We start from the raw sequence: 23,050 nt of genomic DNA, 5'->3' as shown, positions 1-23,050 counted from the left end.
TCTAATACAGCTAATGATCTTTTTTTTCTCTTTCTGTCTATTTATATTATCTCATTTTTTTTTCTAATACTGCATTTCTGTTGAAAGTAACCTAAATATGCTTGCGGCATTCTGTAAGACATTATTATTTGTAGAGTACCAGGAGCTAAAGCATGCCATATTTCATAGTACAGTTCTGTAGCTGCCATAAAAGGCCTAAATATTTGCTACCTATGAAACAAGGAAGAAAACAAGAATCCAAAAACTCAAAATGTCTTAAATAATAATGTCAAGGACATTACAGAACTAAGTGTAGGAGACAGAAATAATCAAGAGACCAATGTAATCAATGAATAGAAAACTGCTGCTTCACTGCACCTGACTACGTAGGTTAAAGTGGTGTGAAGACAATAATAACGGAGAAACACAAAAAGGTTTAGGACTCAGTCCCGTATACTGTAGGTCTTGAGGATAGTTGTCTATTCAGAGTAACAAAGACTTCCATGAGACATTTCATGATACAGAGGATTTTTATATGTGATGGACAGGAAATGACAATGATAGTTGACAGTGATGTTAAAATGGTGAGCCGGAGGTGATAAAATACTGTAGGTTGGAAGCGGAATGTGAAGTCATCTGGAGTGAGACAAAAATTAGATCATCTAATGGTGCCGTATGTTCAGTACCCGGAAGAGGACTGTTTCTTGGATGGATTTTGAACGGAGTTTCGGGAAGGTAAGTCTTCTAATCATGTTTTCCTGAAGGATAAGAGAGAGAAGCATTAGCGCTAAATGTCAAATACCCTGGTGGTTGTATTCACACTGTGTCAGGCCTATTGGCACGCGTGTGTGACAGTGGGTTAACTTGCCCGATTGTTCATTATCCACAATTCTCTGCTGCAAGCACCAAGCAACTCTCCCACAACACTTCTGAAACTCTCTCTCTCTCTCCCTCTCGTCTTCTTTCACTCTTCGATGGACTACATCCTAGCCAATCAAGCCTTTGGTCCTATTCAGTTTCTGACTCCAAACTCAGTAACTGGCAGGCAGCAATGTTTAAAGTCCATGTTAGGCTTCTTTCAGGGCAATCTCCTATTCTAATTGTAGTGATATGAACACTTACTAAAAGCCATAAGCCATCTCCCCACTGGCAGCTGCAGACATCCCTGTATCCCCAAGCTTAAGTGCACAGTGAAAGGATCAGGCAACCCTGATAACACAAGTACTGTTTGCCTTCCAAAACATCTAACAGGACCTGTTCTATGATGTAATCCAGCTCTCTTTGCATTCAGTTCATCCCTTATGACTTTTCTCTGTCAGTTTAGTGCCAACACAATATTTACTTCTGTGGTCTTAAAGCACATATGGCATACCAGGTGGATTACCCTCCAAAAGGGACTCTACAGGGACTCACAGTTAACTGTGTATGCGCTCCTTTGCCAATGTAAATTGTATCTGTCTCTGTGTACAGTACTATCTAGAGTTTGCCTTACTGTACATAACCAAACACATAATTTTAACTGGTAATAATTACTCTTGTTTGTCAAAACTTAAATGTTTCCACTATAATTTTAGAATTTAGTTTTACAAAGGCAGACAGCTTACTTTTAAAATACGCTATAAACTAATTCATTCTCACTACAAAAAAAATTGTTAACTACAATAATTAATTTAATATATGTAAGAAAGATTCACTGATCTTGACTTTGCTGACAATGCTGTGATCTTCATGGAATCAATGGAGGCTCAGATAGGGAAGCGAAGACTCTGAGTGTCAGGGCTTGCAAGTGTCTTGGATAAAAACCAAGATCCAGGCCTTTAATGACATCTTAGGCACAGCCATCAGCAGTACGTCTGTCTGCGGAGAGAAGTGTCGACCTTGTCAGAAGGTTTACTTACCTTGGCAGTGACATTCATGTCTCTGGTTACTCTTCCTATGAAGTCAGTAGAAGTTTTGGGAGAGTATGGTAGTAATGATGTCGCTGGAAAGGAGTGTGTGGCGCTCCCAATATCTATGCAAAAAGATGAAAGTCCAAATCTTTTGAGTCCTTCCTGTCTTGCTATATGGTGGTTGGACATGGACGCTATCCAGTAACCTGAGACAAAGACTGGACTCCTTTGGTACTGTGTTTCTTCGGAGAACCCTTGAGTACCACTGGTTTGACTTTGTATCAAATGAAGGGTTGCTCATTGACTCCCAAAAAAGTTACAGCCAAAATAAGAAAATATAATTCTCTAATACAAACTAAAGTACAAGGCACACAAAGTTGTTTGATTTCTGTATCCAAAAGCTACAATATCAAGCATGCTGTGCCACCATCTTAAATAGGAAATTGGAGAAGATGTCTCAGGTCATAATCCACATGACTATGATCTACAAAATCGAAGTTATGGTTGACTTACTGTTTTCTACTGTTCAAGTGGAAACAGATGCTACATTTGGGGTTTTGCTCATAAGTGAGAAAATCATGAGGGAAGTTTCAAAACATAGGTAAAATAGGCTAATGCATACGTTACTATATCTGGGGGGTGCATCACCGAAATATTTAATGATGGGTTTTATTTGGTACTAACAAATTTCTGTAAATAAAGAGAATTATATACAGTGCAAAAATAAATATAAGATTAATTTGCCTCCTTGATCAGAATCTCAATAATTCAATAGATAGCTTCATTAGCACTTTCACTCTTCATTAACCTCAGATGTACCAAACGGAAAGAAAGAATATTTATAAACATTATGTTAAACAGCAGAGGATGTTGTGGGAAGGTTCATTTTTAAACATCAAGAAATAAATATTCTTATTTAAAAACAAAGGATTCCTTGTGTGAGCTAGCTTCGGATCTTGAGGAGCTATGTGACCTTTTAATTTCAAATTGCTTTTGTCCTTAAAAGAGTCAAGAACTTCCTTTGAGCAACTCTGAGTAAAAACATTTGCATTTCTGGCAACAGAAAATAGCCTTATAACTGCGATAGACTACAAGAATGTTATTGAGGGGTTTGCATGAAAGAAAAGTTCGAAGAAGGAAGTGAAAGGTCAGGGTGAGTTTTTCTGTCATTATTTGTTTAACAGGATATTATTTTTGAAAAGCAGAATGCCTGTTCATTGCCCATAATTCTTCAAATGCTTAATAATTACTGCAATAGTCAATTCATCTATTCATCCATCCATCTTTTTTAAAAACAGCTTAATACAATTATAGAACTACAGGGTGCTGGAAACTAAACTGACAACATCAGGTACAAGTTTGTAGTCAACCCCAGACAGGACATCAATCCATTACAGAGAACATTCATGGACATGACTATGCTAGCTCAAAACAGCTAGTTCAGAGTCAGCAATCAATCTAATATGCATGGCTTGTGGGATGCAGAAGGAAAACCATAGTAATCTGGCAAACCCTGCACAGACCTAGAGAATGCGACAATAAAAAAATATTTGTGCAATCCAAATTCACAACTGCAAAAGCAGTACATTTGTTACAGTTAGTGTCATTATTGTCACATAAAATGAAAATCACTTAGTGATATGATCATCACATCTACTTATGTGTAAAGGACTACCCTCGTAACTGTTGATAAACACGTGCGCATGGGAGGCAGCTTAAAGAACCAATCCAAGGTATTTCCATGCCAGGCCAGGGAAAGAAAGAAACCTTTCTCTGCTATCCCTACTGGCCAAACATGGGAAATTTTGCCTGATTCTGCCCCGAAGACGTCAATTCTGATTCTAGCCTCCTTGACATCACCTCCAGATCCGGCCTCACTGACATCACCTCCAGTTCCGGCCTCACTGACATCAGCTCCAGTTCCGGCCTCATTAACATCACTTTTGCCAACCAGCCATAAGAGACAGACCAAATTCTGCTTTTACTCAGTTCTGTTCTGGACTCAACTCTGTACACATCTGTACTTAATATTTGCCTTTATGCAGCCTGGTTACGAGTGGCTGTCCCAAACCTTTTTTGTGTGTCAAAACTATTCATTTCACACTGTATTATTTGAAAGATTTCTGAAAATTTGATGACTTTTAAAAATTCAGTATATTATGTATTTTCCTGTACAAGTATTACAATCAATTTTTGAATTGGGCTCATTGAAATTCTGGTGTATATTTTTAAATGTAATGGTATACTTTTGGTTTAATACATATTTCTGTAAAAGTTTTCAAGAGCAGTTATTTTGTGAAATTTAAACATTTGGAAATCCACCTAATAAAATGCGGGGTCACAGAACGCCAGAAAAAAACATTAGGCACAAGGCAAGAATGATGCCTTCCACAAATCCACCTTTATATGGGACCAATTTGAAATTTTCAATTAATTCAACATGCACATTTGGTGGAAGAAAAATCACATTTTGAAATTTATGAATAATTTATGTTATTTAATTTATGAATACAAAATTTTGTCTGAGTGTATTTAATATATAATAATAAATGGAGTAACTAAAAAAAACAAATTTGTTTGCTTGCTATTTGTCATTGTATGAGAAACAGATAACCATAAGGTTTACCAATTGGTTGGTGCAGTAGTGCCAGGAATCCAGGTGTATAGATAATGGAAGTGAAAAGAGAACTAAAGAAAGTCCTCAGACAAAGCTCTTGTTTTTCCACTCAGCCTACATATCCATATTTATGGTTGTGCATTGTGGAAAGTGACTAAAAGAATGAGACCACAACTACTGTACAAAGGTCGAAATGAGAATTTGCAGCTGTTGCAGCACTGGAAAGGAGTCAGTTGAGTGGCTTTAGACATCTAGTGAAGATGCCCCAGGGGGCTTCTCACAGGAGATACAATATGCCAAGCATATCACACTGAGTGGAAACCTGGGGCGGGCCCAGGAATGATCTCTCTCACCTGGCTAGGGAGTGCTTTGAAATTTTCTTGGAACAACTAGTAACTATTTCTGTTAAAAGGGAACTCTGATGCCCGTCCAGCCTGTTGATGCCTAAAGCTTACCAGAAAAAGAAGAGAGAAAATGAGAATTAGCTCCATAGAACACTGCCCAAAGGCATAAGCAAAACAGAAAATAAGCAAATCTTCAAAAAGAAATCACTAAGAATTTTAAAGAAGCTTCTGACTATGTCAGGAAGAACAAATCATCTCACTAAACACAAGAATGGTATCACATTGCTTGGTCAATATTGATTCCTATTGAGTAACATATGGTTGAGGATTCAAATCCGATAAAAAGGCTGATTAGTTTTAATGTCCCTAGAGAACAGAAGGCTCTGCATAGTTGGTCACTGCTTTCATAATTAGCAGGCTCTTCTTATACAGTAGTACGAGTCAGAATATACAGCAAAATGTGACATGCAGTTTCTTTGTTTATTAAAAATGGGGGTGATAACTTTTTTCCAGAACCACTGTAGCAATTTAATACAATATACATACAATTCATCTATTCCCTTCCTATATCTCTGGTCAAAGCGAAGGTCATGGTCCCTGAAGGCATTTATTTAATTAAAGGAAAGCAGGGAAAAGAGAATGAACACCAATCATAACAGACAAATAATAGATTGCTATCTGGGTTTAAATGAACTTGTGTCTGGATCCCTAACTGTTTCAGTTGGCAACTGGCCTGCTTTCCCTCATCTTTCCAAATTTAATCAATACTGTGTATCCCCCACTACTTTCTCTCTCTAATTTTTTTCTCAGCTTCAGTGTTCTAATCCCTCATTTTCCCTGCAAATGAGCACATAATTGCTACTTCGTATCTACTATATATACAAGCAGTGAACTGCTGTTTATCACATCTTGGAAAGTTTCTTTCTGGGCAACAATCATTCACTTGTGTGTTCAGGGGTCTGCTGGAGTCATCAGGTATAAATCCCTACTGGTAGCATCACTTGTTAAGAAACTGAGTTTAAGAGGAATCCTTCTCTAGCCAATGCATAGCACATCCCCAGAATTTAATTTTATGATCTGAGACTCCTTACTAAAAAGATGAAGAAGACATTGCATTTATATAGCACTTTTCAAGACACTCAAAGTACTTCACAAAGACAGTGGGTATCTCCTACAGCCACCACCAATATGCAGCATCCACCTGGATGATGCGATGTCGACCATTTTGTGCCAGTACTCTCACTGCAGATTTGTTATTAGGTGGTGAAAGGGTGAGAGACACAGTAAGTCAATAAGGGACAGGAGATGATTAGGGGGCCAGAGTGACCAGGCCGTGATGGGCAATTTAGCCTGGATATTGGGAAGCACCCTACTCTTTACAAAAGATGCTCAGGGATCTTGTGGGACAGCAAAGAGTCAGGACCTCAGTTTTATGTCTCATCCAAAGGATGGCACTGATTTTTCCAGCGCGGTGTCTTCATCACCACACTGGGGTAGTGGGATCCACAACCACTGGCTGAACACACTGTCTCTCTAGCCAGGTTACAGGACTCTCCTTTTTTCTCTCTTGTCTATTTTTTAAGGGCACTCCATCACTTGACATGACCACCAGGAAATATAAATCCAATCTAAAGAAATAATTACATTCAAGAAGGCTGGACAGTCAAAAAGACAATGCTATTTAAATGAATAGATGGTTTCCTGTCAACAGCCCCCCACCAATTACTACATAGGTATTTATATAAATAACTGTGGCTGGCAACAATTGTCATTGTTGTATGTCAACATGATAATTACCATAAAATATACTGCATTTTTGAAAAAAATTGACACTATAAATGAGAAGTATCATGTAGGCTAAACAGGATAAGAATACAAATATACATTAGTTTTATTAAAAGGCACCATAATTGGAAAAAGAAATAGTTTTCATTGTCTCATTGACATGTCACATTGTTGACTTTTTAAAGGAGCCAATTAGCACAATTATTATTTATTGTAGCTTTCTAGACATTTTAAATCATCAGTCTATTTCAGCTATTAAATAAATTCTATAAGTGACATTAATAATAACATATGCTCACAAATATACAGTATTTGTTCAAATGTGTGTGGTTGTGGATGTAGGCAATTAGGATGGGACAGAGAGATGTGTACTTTGTTAATTAAACTAATCAAATGCAATGAAGTGAATATGACCCAAAAAACCGTCGCACTGCAAATATTTTAATTGCGCATTGCAAGTAGTGGACTGTAAACTCAAGTGATGACGTTGTAATCGGCTATTTCTGTAACCCCTTTACGACTTATTTGTTATCTTGCCCAATTAGAGCGATTAACTTCAAAACAAAAACTTATTTATTGCTAGAGGGTACTGATAATCTAAAGTGTTACCTGACAGGGCGCTATTTACAGTGAACACTGTCTTCAAACTTAAAATGTTCATAACGCCAGAATATATGCATCAGAAAATACAGATACTTTAGCAAGCGTTTTAATAGTGCGGCGAAAAGAAACTTTAAAAATCACACCACTCCTAAAAGTGATTGCTTATTAAACATATGTGTATTAAAGCAATAGAAATGCAATGAACAAAATATGTGTTTAAAAAACTTTGTTGAGTAAAAAGCCACCTATACTTATTACCAGAAAGTAGCCAAAACTGCATAGAGAAAAAAAAACGATACCGCGGACAGTGTCACGTTTTATCAGTAGGTCACCCACCTGTGCAGGTTGGGCTGCTGCTTTCTATTTGGTTGTTTTATTTTCTCTCCCCGTCAAGTTTCATGTTTCCTCCCTCGCTATATTATTTAGGAAAATAACCCCGTAACCAACACGAAACCGAAAGCAACCCCATTCAAACAAGGGGCTGACGCTGCACCTGTCAGTTCCAGCGAATCCCTCAGTCTTTCACTCCCACCTTCCTCCGCTCAGACGATCATTTAGAGCTCCTCCAGCTGGACTGAATGGAAACACATCCTCGTGCAGCAAGGGGGGAGCACCTCCGCTCCCTGTCTACACCCCGCACACAGTGCGAAGAGCGCAGTCCGAGACGTGTGCATGGCGCTACTGGGCAGGAGGCACTGGTCACCCAAGTCAGTGGCACCCCTGGATGTGTGCCGCGCGCCTTTTCGTCCAATGGTCTAAAGGAGCCTGCGTTTCGTGTTGCTTTGATTTTTTAACTTTTAAACAATGGGGACTGGATCACGTTTAAAACGTGCGGTGGCAATATTTCTGCTCATCTTCAAAGGTAGGCGTCATAATGAGATTACTAGTATTTGTTGAGAATTGACATATATTAGACGGTTTTACTTTATTAATTCGACTGATATACCGTAGTGTACGAAAATATATTTTTAAAAAGTAGAACCTGCTTACTTATCGTTTTAAACGTTGTTTATTTACACGCCTGCTTGCTCCTCCGTTTTTAATTTGAATTAGAAAAACGGTTGATTAATGAAAAAAAACAAAGATCTATATTGCTAAACTAAGTTTGGTCTGAAGCAATCATTTGCGATCTTAATAAGCGTTCTGGAGCTGCAGCATCTTAAGGAGTGTGCTATTACTGCATATAGAAGAGCGTGCGCTGGAGTCCGTTATTTTTCTACTTCGAAATAATTTTAAAGTATGAAATACTGTATGTTATGTACACCAGTTAATTTCTCCTGAAGTTACGTTAACAGGAGATATTCTTGACAAGTTCATTTAAAAATGTCAATTAATTTGGACGTTGTTCTTTATCACGTGTTGCTAAGAACGTTTCACTCATTTTTTACTGTGTTGTTTATATACAAAGGAGAACTTTTAAGATTAAAACGAATGAAATCCCAGGTTGCAACTACAAACCGACATTTTATATGGTATAAGGTTACAAGGGTCTTCCTATCCAGCCTTTATTGTGGCAGAAATGTGTATTTTTTATTGATTTTTCTGAAGTTAACATTGATTTAGAGTTCCCCCTGTGCTGCTCTCTTTTGTTCTATAGTGCTCTGTCTTAATCCTTTACATTTCTGGTTAACCTAAAAAAATACAATCATTCATTAGCATAATTTTTTGATAAAAAAAACATTTGTTTCATTGATAAAGAATCCATTTAAAATAATTTTAATTTTTTCTTGACCAACAGGTAAGGTGTTTCTGTATACTTGTTATTAATCAGAGACACACACCATATTCTTATTAATGAAAGTCACGAAATGTTAAATGGCTTTCTTCGAAAACTTTTTAAAGTTCCACCCAGATTATCATATTCTAACCCCTCTGCAGGAGGTTAATTTTACTTGTGTACAATGTACCAGAGATAATGCTCCTAAGAAGTGAATTATTGCTGAAACAGAGCTGCAGTATTTAAGATACTGTGTAGGTCACAGTAAATCTAAAGTCTCCTCATCAAGAGACCCTACTTAATCAATCCAGCATGGCCTCATTGATTTAGTAGCAGTATGTGAACTGCCTGGTTGACACCCTTCAGCTCACTTTGGTTCTGGCTACTAATATGCTTCTCTTCATGGTCTGTATCCAAACCCAATTAAAGTTGACGTAACCAATACTGTAACAGGAGCAACATATCCAATCTGCAACCACCATCTTCCAGTCAATTGAATTTCATCTACAAAAAATGTGTGGTTTGAAGTCTGTAGATAGAGTGAATTAAATATACAGTTCCTTCCACAGTGCTAATTTTTATTTACATTTGAAATAATGTTTAAGGCTATTTCTTATACTAATTATATTGCATTAAAAGATCTTGTGCTTTTGTATGACTTTATTATCTATATTTGCATGATTTTGCATGTGGCTAAAATTGATTCTTATAAGATGGAGTATTTTGCTTTTAGAACCCCATTCCTATGTTTCTCATTATGGGAAGTGCTATATGGAAATAAATTTTGATCTTTTGATTTGTAGATGGCAGGTAATAAAAAATATATTGTTTTATAGCAGCATAATTTGCAGTCACATCAATTATTGTTAAACAACTAATCAACGTTTATTCTCTAAATGTGTGTTGGTGGTTTCAACCTTACATTTTTAGTAGTATTTTCAGAGATTTATTTTCTGGATACACAATTCCAATTATGGGTCATACATGACCACCTTTTGGAATAGACCAAATGATAAAAACACATACTGTATATACTAGAACTACTTTTTACTACTCTTTCAAAAATGAATAATATTCAGAAATGTGGCATTCTAGATTTTAAACTTTAGCTTACGCTGAACTGTTAGATAATTTACTTTTTTTTCACTTTCATGTTTTCCACCAATTCACTGGCATTTTTCAGATTTGTTTTTGCTATAAACATAAATAATGTAATGTATTTGTCAGTTTTGTATCTATGATAATATCCCACAGTTGACAGTTAAAAGTCATTGCTCATAGATACTGTTTTTCCATAACAATTTTGGATTTTTTCACATTATAAGGTTTTTCTTAAAATGTGTTTGTTAACCTTTGCTGGATATTATTACTTTTACTTTTTTACCAAGTTAACAGTCTGAAATTCCATTATTTTTAATTTATAAAAACCTTGTTTTATTTTTATTAAAACCTATTACCCTATACTTGCTCTAAACAAAGAATTACAAATATCATTGTTTATGATATTCTTGCAAATATTGTATTTATGTATGTAGCAGATGTCTCTAAAGTGCAAAATATCTATAATAAAATAACATTATCAAGCCAAGTTAATTCAATTTAGATTTAAGGGGCACAGCCTAATTATCTATACTAGACAGATTCAGTTATCAAAAAGTAATATTATTCAAAAGTATCATTTTTGTGACAAGCATGATAGATTAGTGTTAAAAAATATTGAAAGTTTAGAGAGATATAAAACAGAAATATGCAATTGAATGGGCACATTATCTTTGCAGAATGATGAAACATTAGTAATTTGCTGGGGGCATTATGTATTATGTTGTTTTAATCATATTATTTGTTGAAAATATGTTGAGGTGCTCTTTTATTGCATTAAAATGATTTTAAAGTGATGTTCAAAAAGCAGAGCATCCATAATCAACTAAGACTTACTGTTTAAATACTCCCACCAGCCCTGAACTCAATAACATACAAAATTGTTGTCTCGGTCTTGTGCAGCTTTAAACTATTGTTGCGCTGGGATTTGAATAAAATGCTTTGAATCTGACACCCAATAGTTGTTTCTCTATAGTCTGCACGTGTTCGTGGTATCTGCACAGGTTTCTCTATACAGTATGTGCTCCAGTTTTCCTTCCATTTCCCAAAGGCATGTAGGTCATTGTAACTGGTAATTCCAAACTGGTTCCCTGACGTCATGTGTTGGTGGGTTCTAAAGTGAACTGGAACCCAGGATGGGGATTTCTACCTTGCATCCTATGTTGCCATATTTAGCTGTGGCCATGTGGTGTCACAGAATTGGATTAAGCAGGTTTGGTATGTAATTCTAACATTCAGATATATTTTGTACATTGTTTGAGGGTACATAAACATCTAGGTGTATAAGAACTATTACTTTTTGCCCTTTCCATTGATTCTAGCTCAGTCTTTAGGTATTCTATATTTATCAGTTTATTTTTGACCCTGATTGTTCAGCCATAACAAACCCTTTCAGCTCTATCAGCATTAAAAAAGAAATACCGTACACTGTAAAGAAGAGTAATTGAATACTGTGTGAAAATAAGTCCTGGGGTGAAATAAAGTGGCAATAGCTCAGTATTAAAGTGTAGATAATTTATATCGGCAAAAGGTAAATGTACCTAGAAGTAGAAGTACTGTAGTATGAATAAGTACCAGACACCTTCATAGGAAAAAAGTTTAAAAAGTAAAGGAAATGTTCTAAAAGAACTGTGGTGGGTTGGCACCCTGAGCAGGATTGGTTCCTGCCTTGTGCCCTGTGTTGGCTGGAATTGGCTCCAGCAAACCCCCGTGACCATGTGTTCGGATTCAGCGGGTTGGAAAATGGATGGATGGATGTTCTAAAAGAAGAAATGTTTTTAAAATATACAAATTTGAAGTCTGAAATCTATATGGAGACCTGCATGCTGTTAGCTGCTACCTTACCAGTGCTAAAGCAGAAATTGTTACATTGAAATCAAACTTTAAATGTTCACATGAATCTCAAACAAAGCCCTGAACTGGTACAATGATAGTATAAACAATGCTTCTATTATCAGAAAATACATTAGTAGGTTTGCAGATTTTTCAGGATTTTTTTGCAATTATCAAGAGCTTCTTCCCTTGTTACATACTCTAAGATGGCCAAATAATTGTATCTTTTTTTTTAAATATATGCAAACAGAAAACCTTTATTATTTCATTTTCTTAGTACTAGACTGAATTTTGTTTTGATATTTCAAAACTTCAAACAGAGAAAAGTACTTACCAGTTTTACCAATATATTAGATATGTATGCATGTACTACTAAATAAATAGTTGTCCCATGTTTGACATTTAATTTTGGAATTAAGATATTTTTAACAATATAATAAAGAGTTGATAAAAGTTCGTTTCCTGTATTTCCTCACAGAGCTGATATACTGTTTATTTGCATTTAAAGTTGACTAAAAATAGGTAAATATACTATCCTTGCATCCCACATCAGGACTCACAAAGCAAACGGTGAATAATTGAAGTATCAAATCTTGTCCTTAAATGGGCAATAATAGTGTTGTTTTCAAGCAGTATTATATGGAGATGTATAATTATAGGCAAAGCGACCGTTCATTGGCAACCACCTCAGGAAAGGAAAGCAAAATACTATTTACTATACTGCTATGAGTAACTGAATGCGAGCAACAGAGAAGTACAATCCTACTGATGCAAACTCAGATAGTTGTACAGTATTCATAATATTTCTTGTATACATGACAAGCTTTAAAACCTCACTTACATAAAATGACTACTTTTTTATTCACATTATTTTTTAAATTTTTTTTTTATTAATTTGGAAGTTTACTAAAATATTTAATACATTGTAGAAAGTGCATCTCACTTCCAAAGCTGACAAATACAATATGCATTCTACACTGTACCCCATCACCTGACTGATGTTTGTTTCTTGTAGTATTTTGTTCTATTTTAATTTTTTGTTGCTCTCCTCAGTTTTTTTTATAAAATTAATACTGCTTTAAAAGTCAGTTTGAAGACAAATCTTGGCTATACTGTATACCGTGTGTTACATGTATACCATTTTTATGTTGGTTGCATAGAATTATGTACACATAAAAAGCTCAAAAATTTCTTGGTGTGAACATGTTATAAATTATTTTATAAAACAAGCCCTTTATGTTTATAAGAAACAGTTGTGCACTTTTGTAAGCAAGTTAGATTAAACTAAAGTAACACTCATCTGATTTTTCTACTTTGTCGGTAAATAACTAATGAAAACTTACTGGCAAATCTAGAAATAAAAACGAACACAATTTTTACATTTTGTCATGTCAATGTGCATGGGGAGTTTAATGTCGAACATGCTACACCGGGCCTATTAATTTAATTCTGTGGGATAGACACCACATGCTTGTTTCATAGGCCAGACAGTCGCTAAATAGTATGCTGACTGTTAACGCAAATACTGTACAATATACCCACAAAAAACAGCAGTAGAACAGCATTTAAGAATGATCAGCTCCAGCTTTAAACCATGAGCATTTACCTTCTAAAACTCATTCACAGCACTACCACTATATCCATAATAGTATCGTAATGACACTAGATAATTGTTACAAAGTAAAAAAAGGGGAGAAAAAGTAATAAACCATGTTAGTTTGTTCATGGAATTTAACTTTAATAAAACTGAGTAGAAAAAACAGCAGCTTATCTTCTTACTTAGTGTCAAAATTAAATTTAACAGTTTTACAGGTTTAAAAGACATACTCCTGGAATTATCTTCACAGAACCAAACAGTTTAAATTCAATTACAACTTTCATGACTCACTGTTCTACACTGGTACAGTGTGATCAGTTATCTAAATCACAATGTATGTAATCAGTGTGCCATTATGAAAATAATCTTTTAATAATTTTGTCACATTGCAAAATGGCTTGAGATGCAGACACAGTAGATCCCATTGGTGACTACAGTTTACTATAACCCACAATAGATAAAGTGAAAAGCAGTAACCAAAGTAATAACAGTAATAATAGAGTGTAATTATATATATTAGTAGTGTCCATTAAGTATGTTTTTAGTACCATTTTACAATATCATATGGATGAAACTGAACATGGACAGTCTGTGGCTATTTGTACTTCAGATTGTAAACATTGAACATTTTGCAGAGAAGTATGTGATGGAGATTTAAATTCTGCGCTGAAATTTCAAGCTAAAGTTGTTGGCTGCATCCAGACATGACAGATAGCAGATCATTGTGGCTTTAGGTAATGAAGCCATGAGGTTGTTTTTAGTGTAATGGACATACTGAGAACATGTTTATTCACTGTAGCATATAGTGCCACCAAGTCATCTTTAATACATTTCTTTGTAAGCTAAGTTGCTTTTGTTTTTTATGTGTGAACATCATGTGACTAACCCATTCTGATTTCAAGGAGTAGTCAAAGTAAATTGCTGCAACTGAGGTTTACGCAAAACATCCTGCAGAAACAAAGATGAGCATAGGATGGGTCAGAGGCAGAAGCTGGATTGTTGACATAACATATTCAGCATTTTGGTACAGTAAGCGACAGGACTTTTTTTGTAAGATGATAAATAAACAATGTAATTATTACTGTATGAAATAAATAAAAATGCATAAACATCTAATGTCATACCTTCCTTATATGGTAACACTTGATTCTCTAACTCTGCCTATGTCTGATCCCACCCCATCCTGTGTCCTGAAGCGAGGTATAGTTGCTTCAGTGCACAAGGCTGAAGGAGTTCCAGTATTTTGCTTTTGAGGTGGCTGCTGAATAAGTAAAAGAAAAAATTAGAAAATATACAAGCTGAAGTAACTGCTTTCGAGGTAAAATTGACACAGTAAATTACTTTGTAGTTGAAGTTGCACAGAACATCTCTCTGTTTTAAAATAGATAAGTCTGCAAACTTCCAATGCTTTTTAATGGGAGATTTTGAAATTTCAGCAATGTGTACAAAATGGTATATTCGAGATATCTGAATGAAATTGTTTTTCTTGAAGAATAAGTGTGCCAAATTTCAACCAAATTGATCCTCTTGACGCCAAATTGTTTCACATGGACGAACAGATGGACTTTTGTATTGAGCATATTATACGTATTGGATGTAAGACTTTAGCATTATCTGTAAAGTACAGCATAATGCACACATTAACAGAAATCCAATTAAGCAAATTCTGTTTAGTAGAAATGTAGTTTTCATTTTCTAAACTAAATCTGAAATCTGTTTTTGGTTATTAGAAGTACTTGGATGCCCTTTTCTAATTCCATCATAAACTGTTTGAGATCTTTCCTTCCGTTCTAAGTGTTTTCATGCTTTACAAGGCCTTCGTAAGTGCATGTGAACTGTGTACAAATTAAAAAGTGTAAACAAACAACACAAATCTATACTAATAAAAGGCAAAGCCCTCACTCACTCACTCACTCACTCACTCACTCACTGACTCATCACTAATTCTCCAACTTCCCGTGTAGGTAGAAGGCTGAAATTTGGCAGGCTCATTCCTTACAGCTTACTTACAAAAGTTAAGCAGGTTTCATTTCGAAATTCTACACGTAATGGTCATAACGGTCGATAACGGTCGACAATGTCCGCCATGTTGAACTTTCTTATTTATGGCCCCATCTTCACGAAATTTGATAGGTGGCTTCCCTGCACTAACCAAAACCAATGTACATACTTATTTCGGTGGTATGACGCCACTGTCGGCCGCCATATTGAATTTTCCAAACGTCACTAATTCTCCAACTTCCCGTGTAGGTAGAAGGCTGAAATTTGGCAGGCTCATTCCTTACAGCTTACTTACAAAAGTTAAGCAGGTTTCATTTCGAAATTCTACTCATAACGGTCAACAACGTCCGCCATGTTGAACTTTCTTATTGATGGCCCCATCTTCACGAAATTTGGTAGGCGGCTTCCCTGCGCTAACCGAAACCAATGTACATACTTATTTCGGTGGTATGACGCCACTGTCGGCCGCCATATTGAGCTTTCCAACGTCACTAATTCTCCAACTTCCCGTGTAGGTAGAAGGCTGAAATTTGGCAGGCTTATTCCTTACAGCTTACTTACAAAAGTTAAGCAGGTTTCATTTTGAAATTCTACACGTAACGGTCATAACGGTCGATAACGGTTGACAACGTCCTCCATTTGGAACTTTCTTATTCATGGCCCCATCTTCACGAAATTTGGTAGGCGGCTTCCCTGCGCTAACCGAAACTGATGTACGTACTTATTTCGATGGTATGATGCCACTTTCGCCGCCATACTGAACTTTTCAACAGTCTTTGTTACTTATGGGCCCATCTTCAAGAAATTTGGTACGCGGGTTCGCAACGCTAACTGAATCCTATTTACATATATATATACGTCCATAGCCTGCAGCTCAGTCACCGTGTGAGGTGGCATTGGGTCCCCCATCCCAACGCCTCCCACGTTGTTGGCTGCCTGCCTATATAAGGCCGTCCGTCGCTCCGGTCTCTACATTCCCTTCCTTGCTTCGCCACGGGATTCATGTCTCCCTGCTGATAACTACAGCCTTTTTATTTAATCCACAGCTTCTCTGCTGTTTTATTGTTCATTTATTACGATTATAGTTATTGTACAGGTATTTTAGACTTACTTTACATTGTTCAGGTACCCATTTCCTTTATCATTCCAACCTAACCCGCATTAACATGTCTATTGAGGTGATAACCATCGATCAAAGAACTGTCATTTACCGAGTAGTTTCCATGCCCGGAGATGGAACCTATCTTTTCCATTCTCTTTGTTACATATTGCACGGCCATATCAGGCTCACTCTTGATATCTGGAGGAACATTGTGTCTTATGTATTGAATGACTGGGACAGGTACAAGGTGTGGACTGATGACGGTACAGGAGATAATTATACTACACAGGAGCACTATAAGAGTGAAATGCTTAAGCCCTTCACCTATGCATCTGCATGTGAGTTGATGGCTGCCGCTGAATTGTTCGGTTGTCGCTTTCAAGTGGACCGAAATGGCCAAATATTTTACACCTTTGGACAACCGCCAATGCCTCTTAAACATCTTAGATTGACAGGTGATGATTTTAGTAGTGGATACTTTGATGTTTATGAATGTTTAAACTCTCAAAAACTGGATGTGAAGTTATCGATGAAACTGGTTGTATACTTACAACGCTTGACAGATGCTAAATGTCACTTCAACACAAGCCCTACAAATACTGTCGTAATTGAAACAAACCATGAAACTCAAACCGATTATGACAGCAGCAATCCAAGCTGTGAGATTTGAAACAAGATTACTGTTCACATGGCCAACTGTACTTTGCATGCTCAAGAGTAAGCTCAGCGCACAGCTTGGTCATATTACAACCGGAGGGCCGAACTCACAATGTGGTATACAAAGAGATCCTTAACAAATAATTATTGGCATATTTTCCCTCAGTTTAAAAAGGTTTAATTTTCTTCTTAATAAAACTTTTAAGGCAGTGCGGGTATTTTGCTATATATATATATAGATATGATATAGATATAATGTGTGTGTGTATGTGGTATATATATATATATATATATATATATATATATATATATAGATATATAGATATACAGATAGATAGATATAGATACATATATATATAATGTGTGTGTGTATGTATGTACAGTATGTATGTGTATATATATATATATATATATATATATATATATATGAGACAGCAACACTCATAACAGTGACAAAACAATTACATTGACGATCATGTTACGTTATTTTCAAGATGTTTCCTTTTCTTTATCATTACTTCCTTAACACACTACTTCTCCGCTGCGAAGCGCGGGTATTTTGCTAGTATGGTAATAAAAACAACAATGAGAACTAATATTTAACTTTTAGAGTTGATTTGCATGATTTTTTTTTTCTTGTAGTCTGGATATGATATGATGATTTTGTACAAATAACAATATATTGTACCTCATAGAGTTGAAAAAGCCACTTCATCAGCATTAGATAGATAGATAAATACTTTATTAATCCCCAAGGTGGAAATTTACATACTCCAGCAGCAGCATACTAATAAAAAACAATATTAATTAAAGAGCAATAAAAAAGCAGTGCAAGAAAAAAAAAATGCAAGGTGGAGTGTGCGAGGTAGGTATAACAGTCGCAAGAGAACTCAGAGAAACTCTTCGTAGAATAAAAAAAAAGTTCTAACAAAGTGATAGAGGAACTGGAGATCCTAGATAGACACAGCACTTTTACACAGAAGATAAATGGGTATGAGATTTAAATCTAGAAAGCTAAATTAATGAGGTACCAGCAGTAAGCACTGTACCACCTCAGCCTATACCAATTTTATGTAATTGTTTGAATTATGCATCATAAACTGCTATGGTTAAAAGTATTAACTAAATTGATATGGCAAAATGTACTGTACATTATTATATATGTAGCAATTGGTAAGATTGCATAAAACAAGTATTTTGTGATTGTTAAGTATGACTGTGGAAGAGGCTACCCTGGTCTTCATCTTTATCAACATCATTTTTATTATTACTTGCCAATATGTTAATTAAATAGGACATATTGTAAATGCTATATATTGACTGCGTTTTTCTTCTTCATTTAATGGATAGCTGCATGTAGAATTTTGAAGATGAAAACATTAAAGTGTAAATAATTAAATAAAATGCAAGAAGTGTTTATCCAAATTAATGTAAGTTGCATCAACAGCTTCGGCAGTTATTTTTTTTTCTTTTTGAAATCCCTACAATTGTGTTAATTATAGTCTTATGGTGTCATAGTCACATTTAGTGGTGTAGTTTTCACCTTCTACACTATAGTGTCACTGGAACCAATACCACTGTTTAATATCTAAGCAGTCTCATTTACAACTCAGGCCAAGAACTCATTGACTTCATGGAATTCACTCATTTTTCTGTACCACTACATCCAGATTTCCTTTATACCTAGCACTGGCCAATGATCCCAACATACCAATAAATAAGGGTGGTTTCATACCCATGGGTGATGTTGAGCAAGCAGATTTGTAGGAGTGTGAGAGAGTTACATTAGGACAGAATTAGGGATGTGAAAAAATGATGTGGCAGGCTAGTCCATTTTGCCGAAATTTCATTGCAGCAACTGAAAAAATAGTCAATAAATTTTTGCCCCTCACGTGCTTCTATGCATGCCTGACAACATTGAGGCATGCCCCTAATGAGACAATGGATGGTGTACTGGGGGATCTTCCACCGGATCTGGACCAGGACATCACTGAACTCCTGGACAGTCTGAGGTGCAACCTGGCATCGTCGGATGGACCAAAACATAATGTCCCAGAGGTGTTCTATTGGATTTAGGTTAGGCGAGTGTGGGGGCCATTCAATGGTAACTCTCGCAACATGAGGCTGGGCATTGTCATGCACCAGGAGGAACCCAGGACCCACTGCACCAGCATAGGGTCTGACAGTGCTTCCAAGGATTTCATCCCAATACTTAATGGCAGTCAAGGTGCCATGTTCTAGCCTGTAGAGGTCTGTGCGATCCTCGATGGATATGCCTCCTCAGACCATCACTGACCCACCACCAAACCGGTCATGCTGAAAGATGTTACAGGCAGCATAACCTTCTAACGGCATCTCCAGACCCTTTCACGTCTGTCACATGTGCTCAGGGTGAACCTGCTCTCATCTGTGAAAAGCACAGGGCACCAATGGTGGACCTGCCAATTCTGGTATTCTATGGGTAATGCCAATTGAGCTCCACAGTGCCGGGCAGTGAGCACAGGGCCCACTAGATGACGTTAGGCCCTCAGGCCATCCTCATGAAGTCTGTTTCTGATTGTTTGGTCAGAGCCATTCACACCAGCGGCCTGCTGGAGGTCATTTTGTAGCGCTCTGGCAGTGCTCATCCTGTTCCTCCTTGCCCAAAGGAACAGATACCAGTCCTGACGATGGGTTAATTACCTACTACAGCCTTGACCAGCTGTCTTAGAGTAACTGCCTGTCTCCTGGAATGTCCTCCATCCTGGAGAAGTTGCACTATCTGTACAACCCCTGTAGGGTCCAGGTATTGCCTCATGCTACCAGTAGTGACACTAACCATAGCCAAATGCAAAACTAGTGAAAAAAACAGTCAGAAAAGATGAGGAAGGAAAAATGTCAGTGGCCTCCACCTGTTAAACCATTCCTGTTTTGGGGGTTGTCTCATTGTTGCCCCTGTAGTGTACCTTTTGTTAATTTCATTAACACCAAAGCAGCTGAAACTAATTAACAACCCCCTCTGCTACTTAACTGACCAGATCAATATCCCAGAAGTTTCATTCACTTGGTGCTATACTCTGATTAAAAAGTGTTCCTTTAATTTTTTTGAGCAGTATATTTCTATATAGATATATTAATATACTCTATGAAAACTTTATTATGTGTAGTTAAGATCTGCTGTGCCTATGATGTTTCTAATTGTGCATAAAATTATTATTGTATGATTGTAGTTTCTGCCATGGAAATGAAAACAGTGGACAGATGCTTTACCATTGTAAAGATATTGGAGGGTTGTGTGAACTTATCCAGTTCTGTCTATATGTGGATTCGGAAACCCTATAGTATCTTTTGTGAAGTGCTTTAAGAATATGGAGTGCCATGGGAACTGTGTTGTATCTGCTGAGTTCCATTCTGGCCCTCCCCTTTCCACAGTGAGAGCTGTGTTTGCATACTTCATGTTAAGTTAAGTCCCTTGAACTTTGAACTTCACCAAAGTGTCTTGTCTCATCTTCTGTTCGTGATTGGAAAGGAGACTATCCAGTTTAACCTAAGGACTACATATCTGCTGTTTGCAGATGATGGTGTCTTCTTTAAAGCTAAACTCATCACCCTCTCCTTGAAAAGAGTGGCTTGTTGTGAGTAGCTGGACTAACTGCAGCCATTATAAAGATAGTGGAAAAAAGTGAGTAATCTACAATGTTGTCAAAAGAAGTATTCTGACGGAGGCCTCAAATAAAAAAAAAAGTAGAAAACTTTTACCAAATTGAAGTTAAATAGTTGTAATACCTAAAAGCTCTTGGGGATCACTGTTGATTTCAAAGAACAGAGAGGTGAGCAACTGAACAGGTTATGTACAGTGTTAAAAGCAAATTTTATGGCGCTCATAAGATAAGATTTTTAAAGCTACAGATGTACCTTATCTTAAAAATGTACTTATTCTATATATCTCTCTTCACAGTCTGGCTCACTTTTTTATTTTATTTAATTCCAAGTACCAAGTTAGGGTATCCCATGGTTAACCTGCAGATAAATGAAGCCTTGGCGAATTTAATGGCTTAATTTTTCTCATAAGTTAAAATTAACTATGTCACAGTTCTTGTATAAGTAGCCCATTTTACTATTTCAATTATTAGTTTTCATATGTATTATTTAAACTCCTGCAGTGGCCCCAGAGTAAGGAGACTGGGGTTCTACACATGCCTGTGTGGAGTTCTTTTGGGTGTTGCAGTTTCCTCCCACAGTTCAAAGACATGCTGGTTAGGTGGATTGCTAATACTAAATGGTACCTAGGGTGTGGTTGGGGTGTGTTTGTGTGCTCACTCAGCCATTGACTGGCTCCCTGTTCAAGGTCTGTTCCTGTCTTGTGGCCTACGCTACCTGGGTTGGAAAATTACTATTTAAACTCATTTTGTTTTCAGTAGGTAGTTTGTTTATATAACATTACAACAATCATTGACTCATACACTAGCATTATGCATACCATATACTGTAGTTTTTTCAGTGTTGTTTGCTATTCAATTTGAATTTATTTGTTCACACTCATTGTATACACAGACTTAGTATATATTAGTATATTCTTCTTCTTCTTCTTCTTCTTCGGCTGCTCCCGTTAGGGGTTGCCACAGCAGATCATCTTCTTCCATATATATTCGTATATTAGTATTAGTATATATCATTGTATATACAGAATTAGTTTGGAGCATAAAATTATGTTCTAAAGTGAATTTTTTAAATACATTTTAAAAACACCTTGTATATTATTGAAGCTTGCAATGGTTTGGGACAGTAATAGGATCCATAGGAGAATGAAAAAGACTAAAACTTTTCAAATTCGTTCACTTTGAAACAGCAAAGGTTTTGATTAAGGAAAACATGCCTTCCATGTTTATGAGGCATCCTTGATATAACAAAAGAAAACTAGAAATAATTATTTTAGGACAGTTTCTCTGAACTATTTTTCTTGTGAAAGTAGTACATTTCCTGTTCTTTGGTCTGCTTACGGCCCCCATTGTGGGTGTAGTTATGACAACCCCAAAAAGCCCCTGTGCAAAGCATATTCTTTTTATAATCCATTTGTTGCTTTTGAAATTCTGTTTTTTTACTGGTTGTGTTCTGCCATAGCTTATACTAACAGATGGAAGTGCAGTCAAATCATATACTTTTTTCCTGAACTACTTTTTTTACACCCATTACAATCTGTAATGCAAACACATCACTTGGAGAACTTTGGACGTACCTCCCTGCTGGAGGAAAGAATGGCATATGGGTGTCTCTGATCCTAGTTGAGAGGAGTGAGATGAAGCCGGGTGAGCCAGGTGAGCAGGCTAAAGGACAAAATAGGTGGAAGAGTGTTTCGCTGCTGAATATCTGAGCATCCACATTCAATAATGTCAATAACAGTACTTGGCATTGATTCTCTGACTAGGTTCACATTACTAGCCTCATTGCTCAATTCAAATTTTTTGCTCAAATCAGATTTGCCTATCTTGACAGTTTTTGTTTTTAAGTACAAGTGACCTGTATCTAACTAATGTGAATGCATCAGTCCTCTAAAATGACACACATGTGCTCATTGATATATTTGAGCAGGAGTTATCTGCGTTACAATCAACAAAAAACTTCATGTCTGTGAGATGACTTGTGATATTACAACCATAAAAATGAATGCAGTAGTGGTCAGTGTATGCATTGCATTTTGCTCTGGAGGATGGCATAATGTTTGTTATCTGTACATGCGAAGGTGAAAAAAAGCCAAATGGCTAGCTTGTGCATTTTTCTTAGCTATTGCTGGCACTACTGCGCCAAGAGATGTGTGGATACGTGAAAGCAATAGTGTTAGCAATAGTGAC

General features: G+C 36.5%; 1 protein-coding gene and 1 long non-coding RNA gene across 3 annotated transcripts in view; one reads left to right on the top strand and one right to left on the bottom strand.

The window, feature by feature from the left end:
- Positions 1 to 393: 393 nt before the first annotated feature.
- LOC120529263 lies at positions 394 to 7,691 on the bottom strand. Its single transcript, XR_005633729.1, has 3 exons — positions 7,554 to 7,691; positions 4,839 to 4,935; positions 394 to 737 (listed from the first exon to the last, which is right to left on the bottom strand). It is a non-coding gene; the product is annotated as an uncharacterized LOC120529263 (long non-coding RNA).
- Positions 7,692 to 7,838: 147 nt separating this feature from the next.
- The window catches only part of ret (ret proto-oncogene receptor tyrosine kinase), a 152,132-nt gene continuing 136,920 nt past the window's right edge, over positions 7,839 to 23,050 (top strand). The window contains exon 1 of one of the 2 annotated variants that reach the window (XM_039753136.1): positions 7,839 to 8,079. In XM_039753136.1, coding sequence (XP_039609070.1) covers positions 8,022 to 8,079 — 58 coding nt within the window. In that variant the 5' untranslated portion in view covers positions 7,839 to 8,021. The remainder of the gene's footprint in view (positions 8,080 to 23,050) is intronic. The other variant, XM_039753135.1, reaches the window with a different exon arrangement.

This window comes from Polypterus senegalus, chromosome 1, assembly GCF_016835505.1.
Source record: "Polypterus senegalus isolate Bchr_013 chromosome 1, ASM1683550v1, whole genome shotgun sequence".
NCBI lineage: Eukaryota > Metazoa > Chordata > Cladistia > Polypteriformes > Polypteridae > Polypterus > Polypterus senegalus.
The sequence above is the reverse complement of the archived record's forward strand: the minus strand, read 5'-3'. Positions and strand labels throughout refer to the sequence as shown.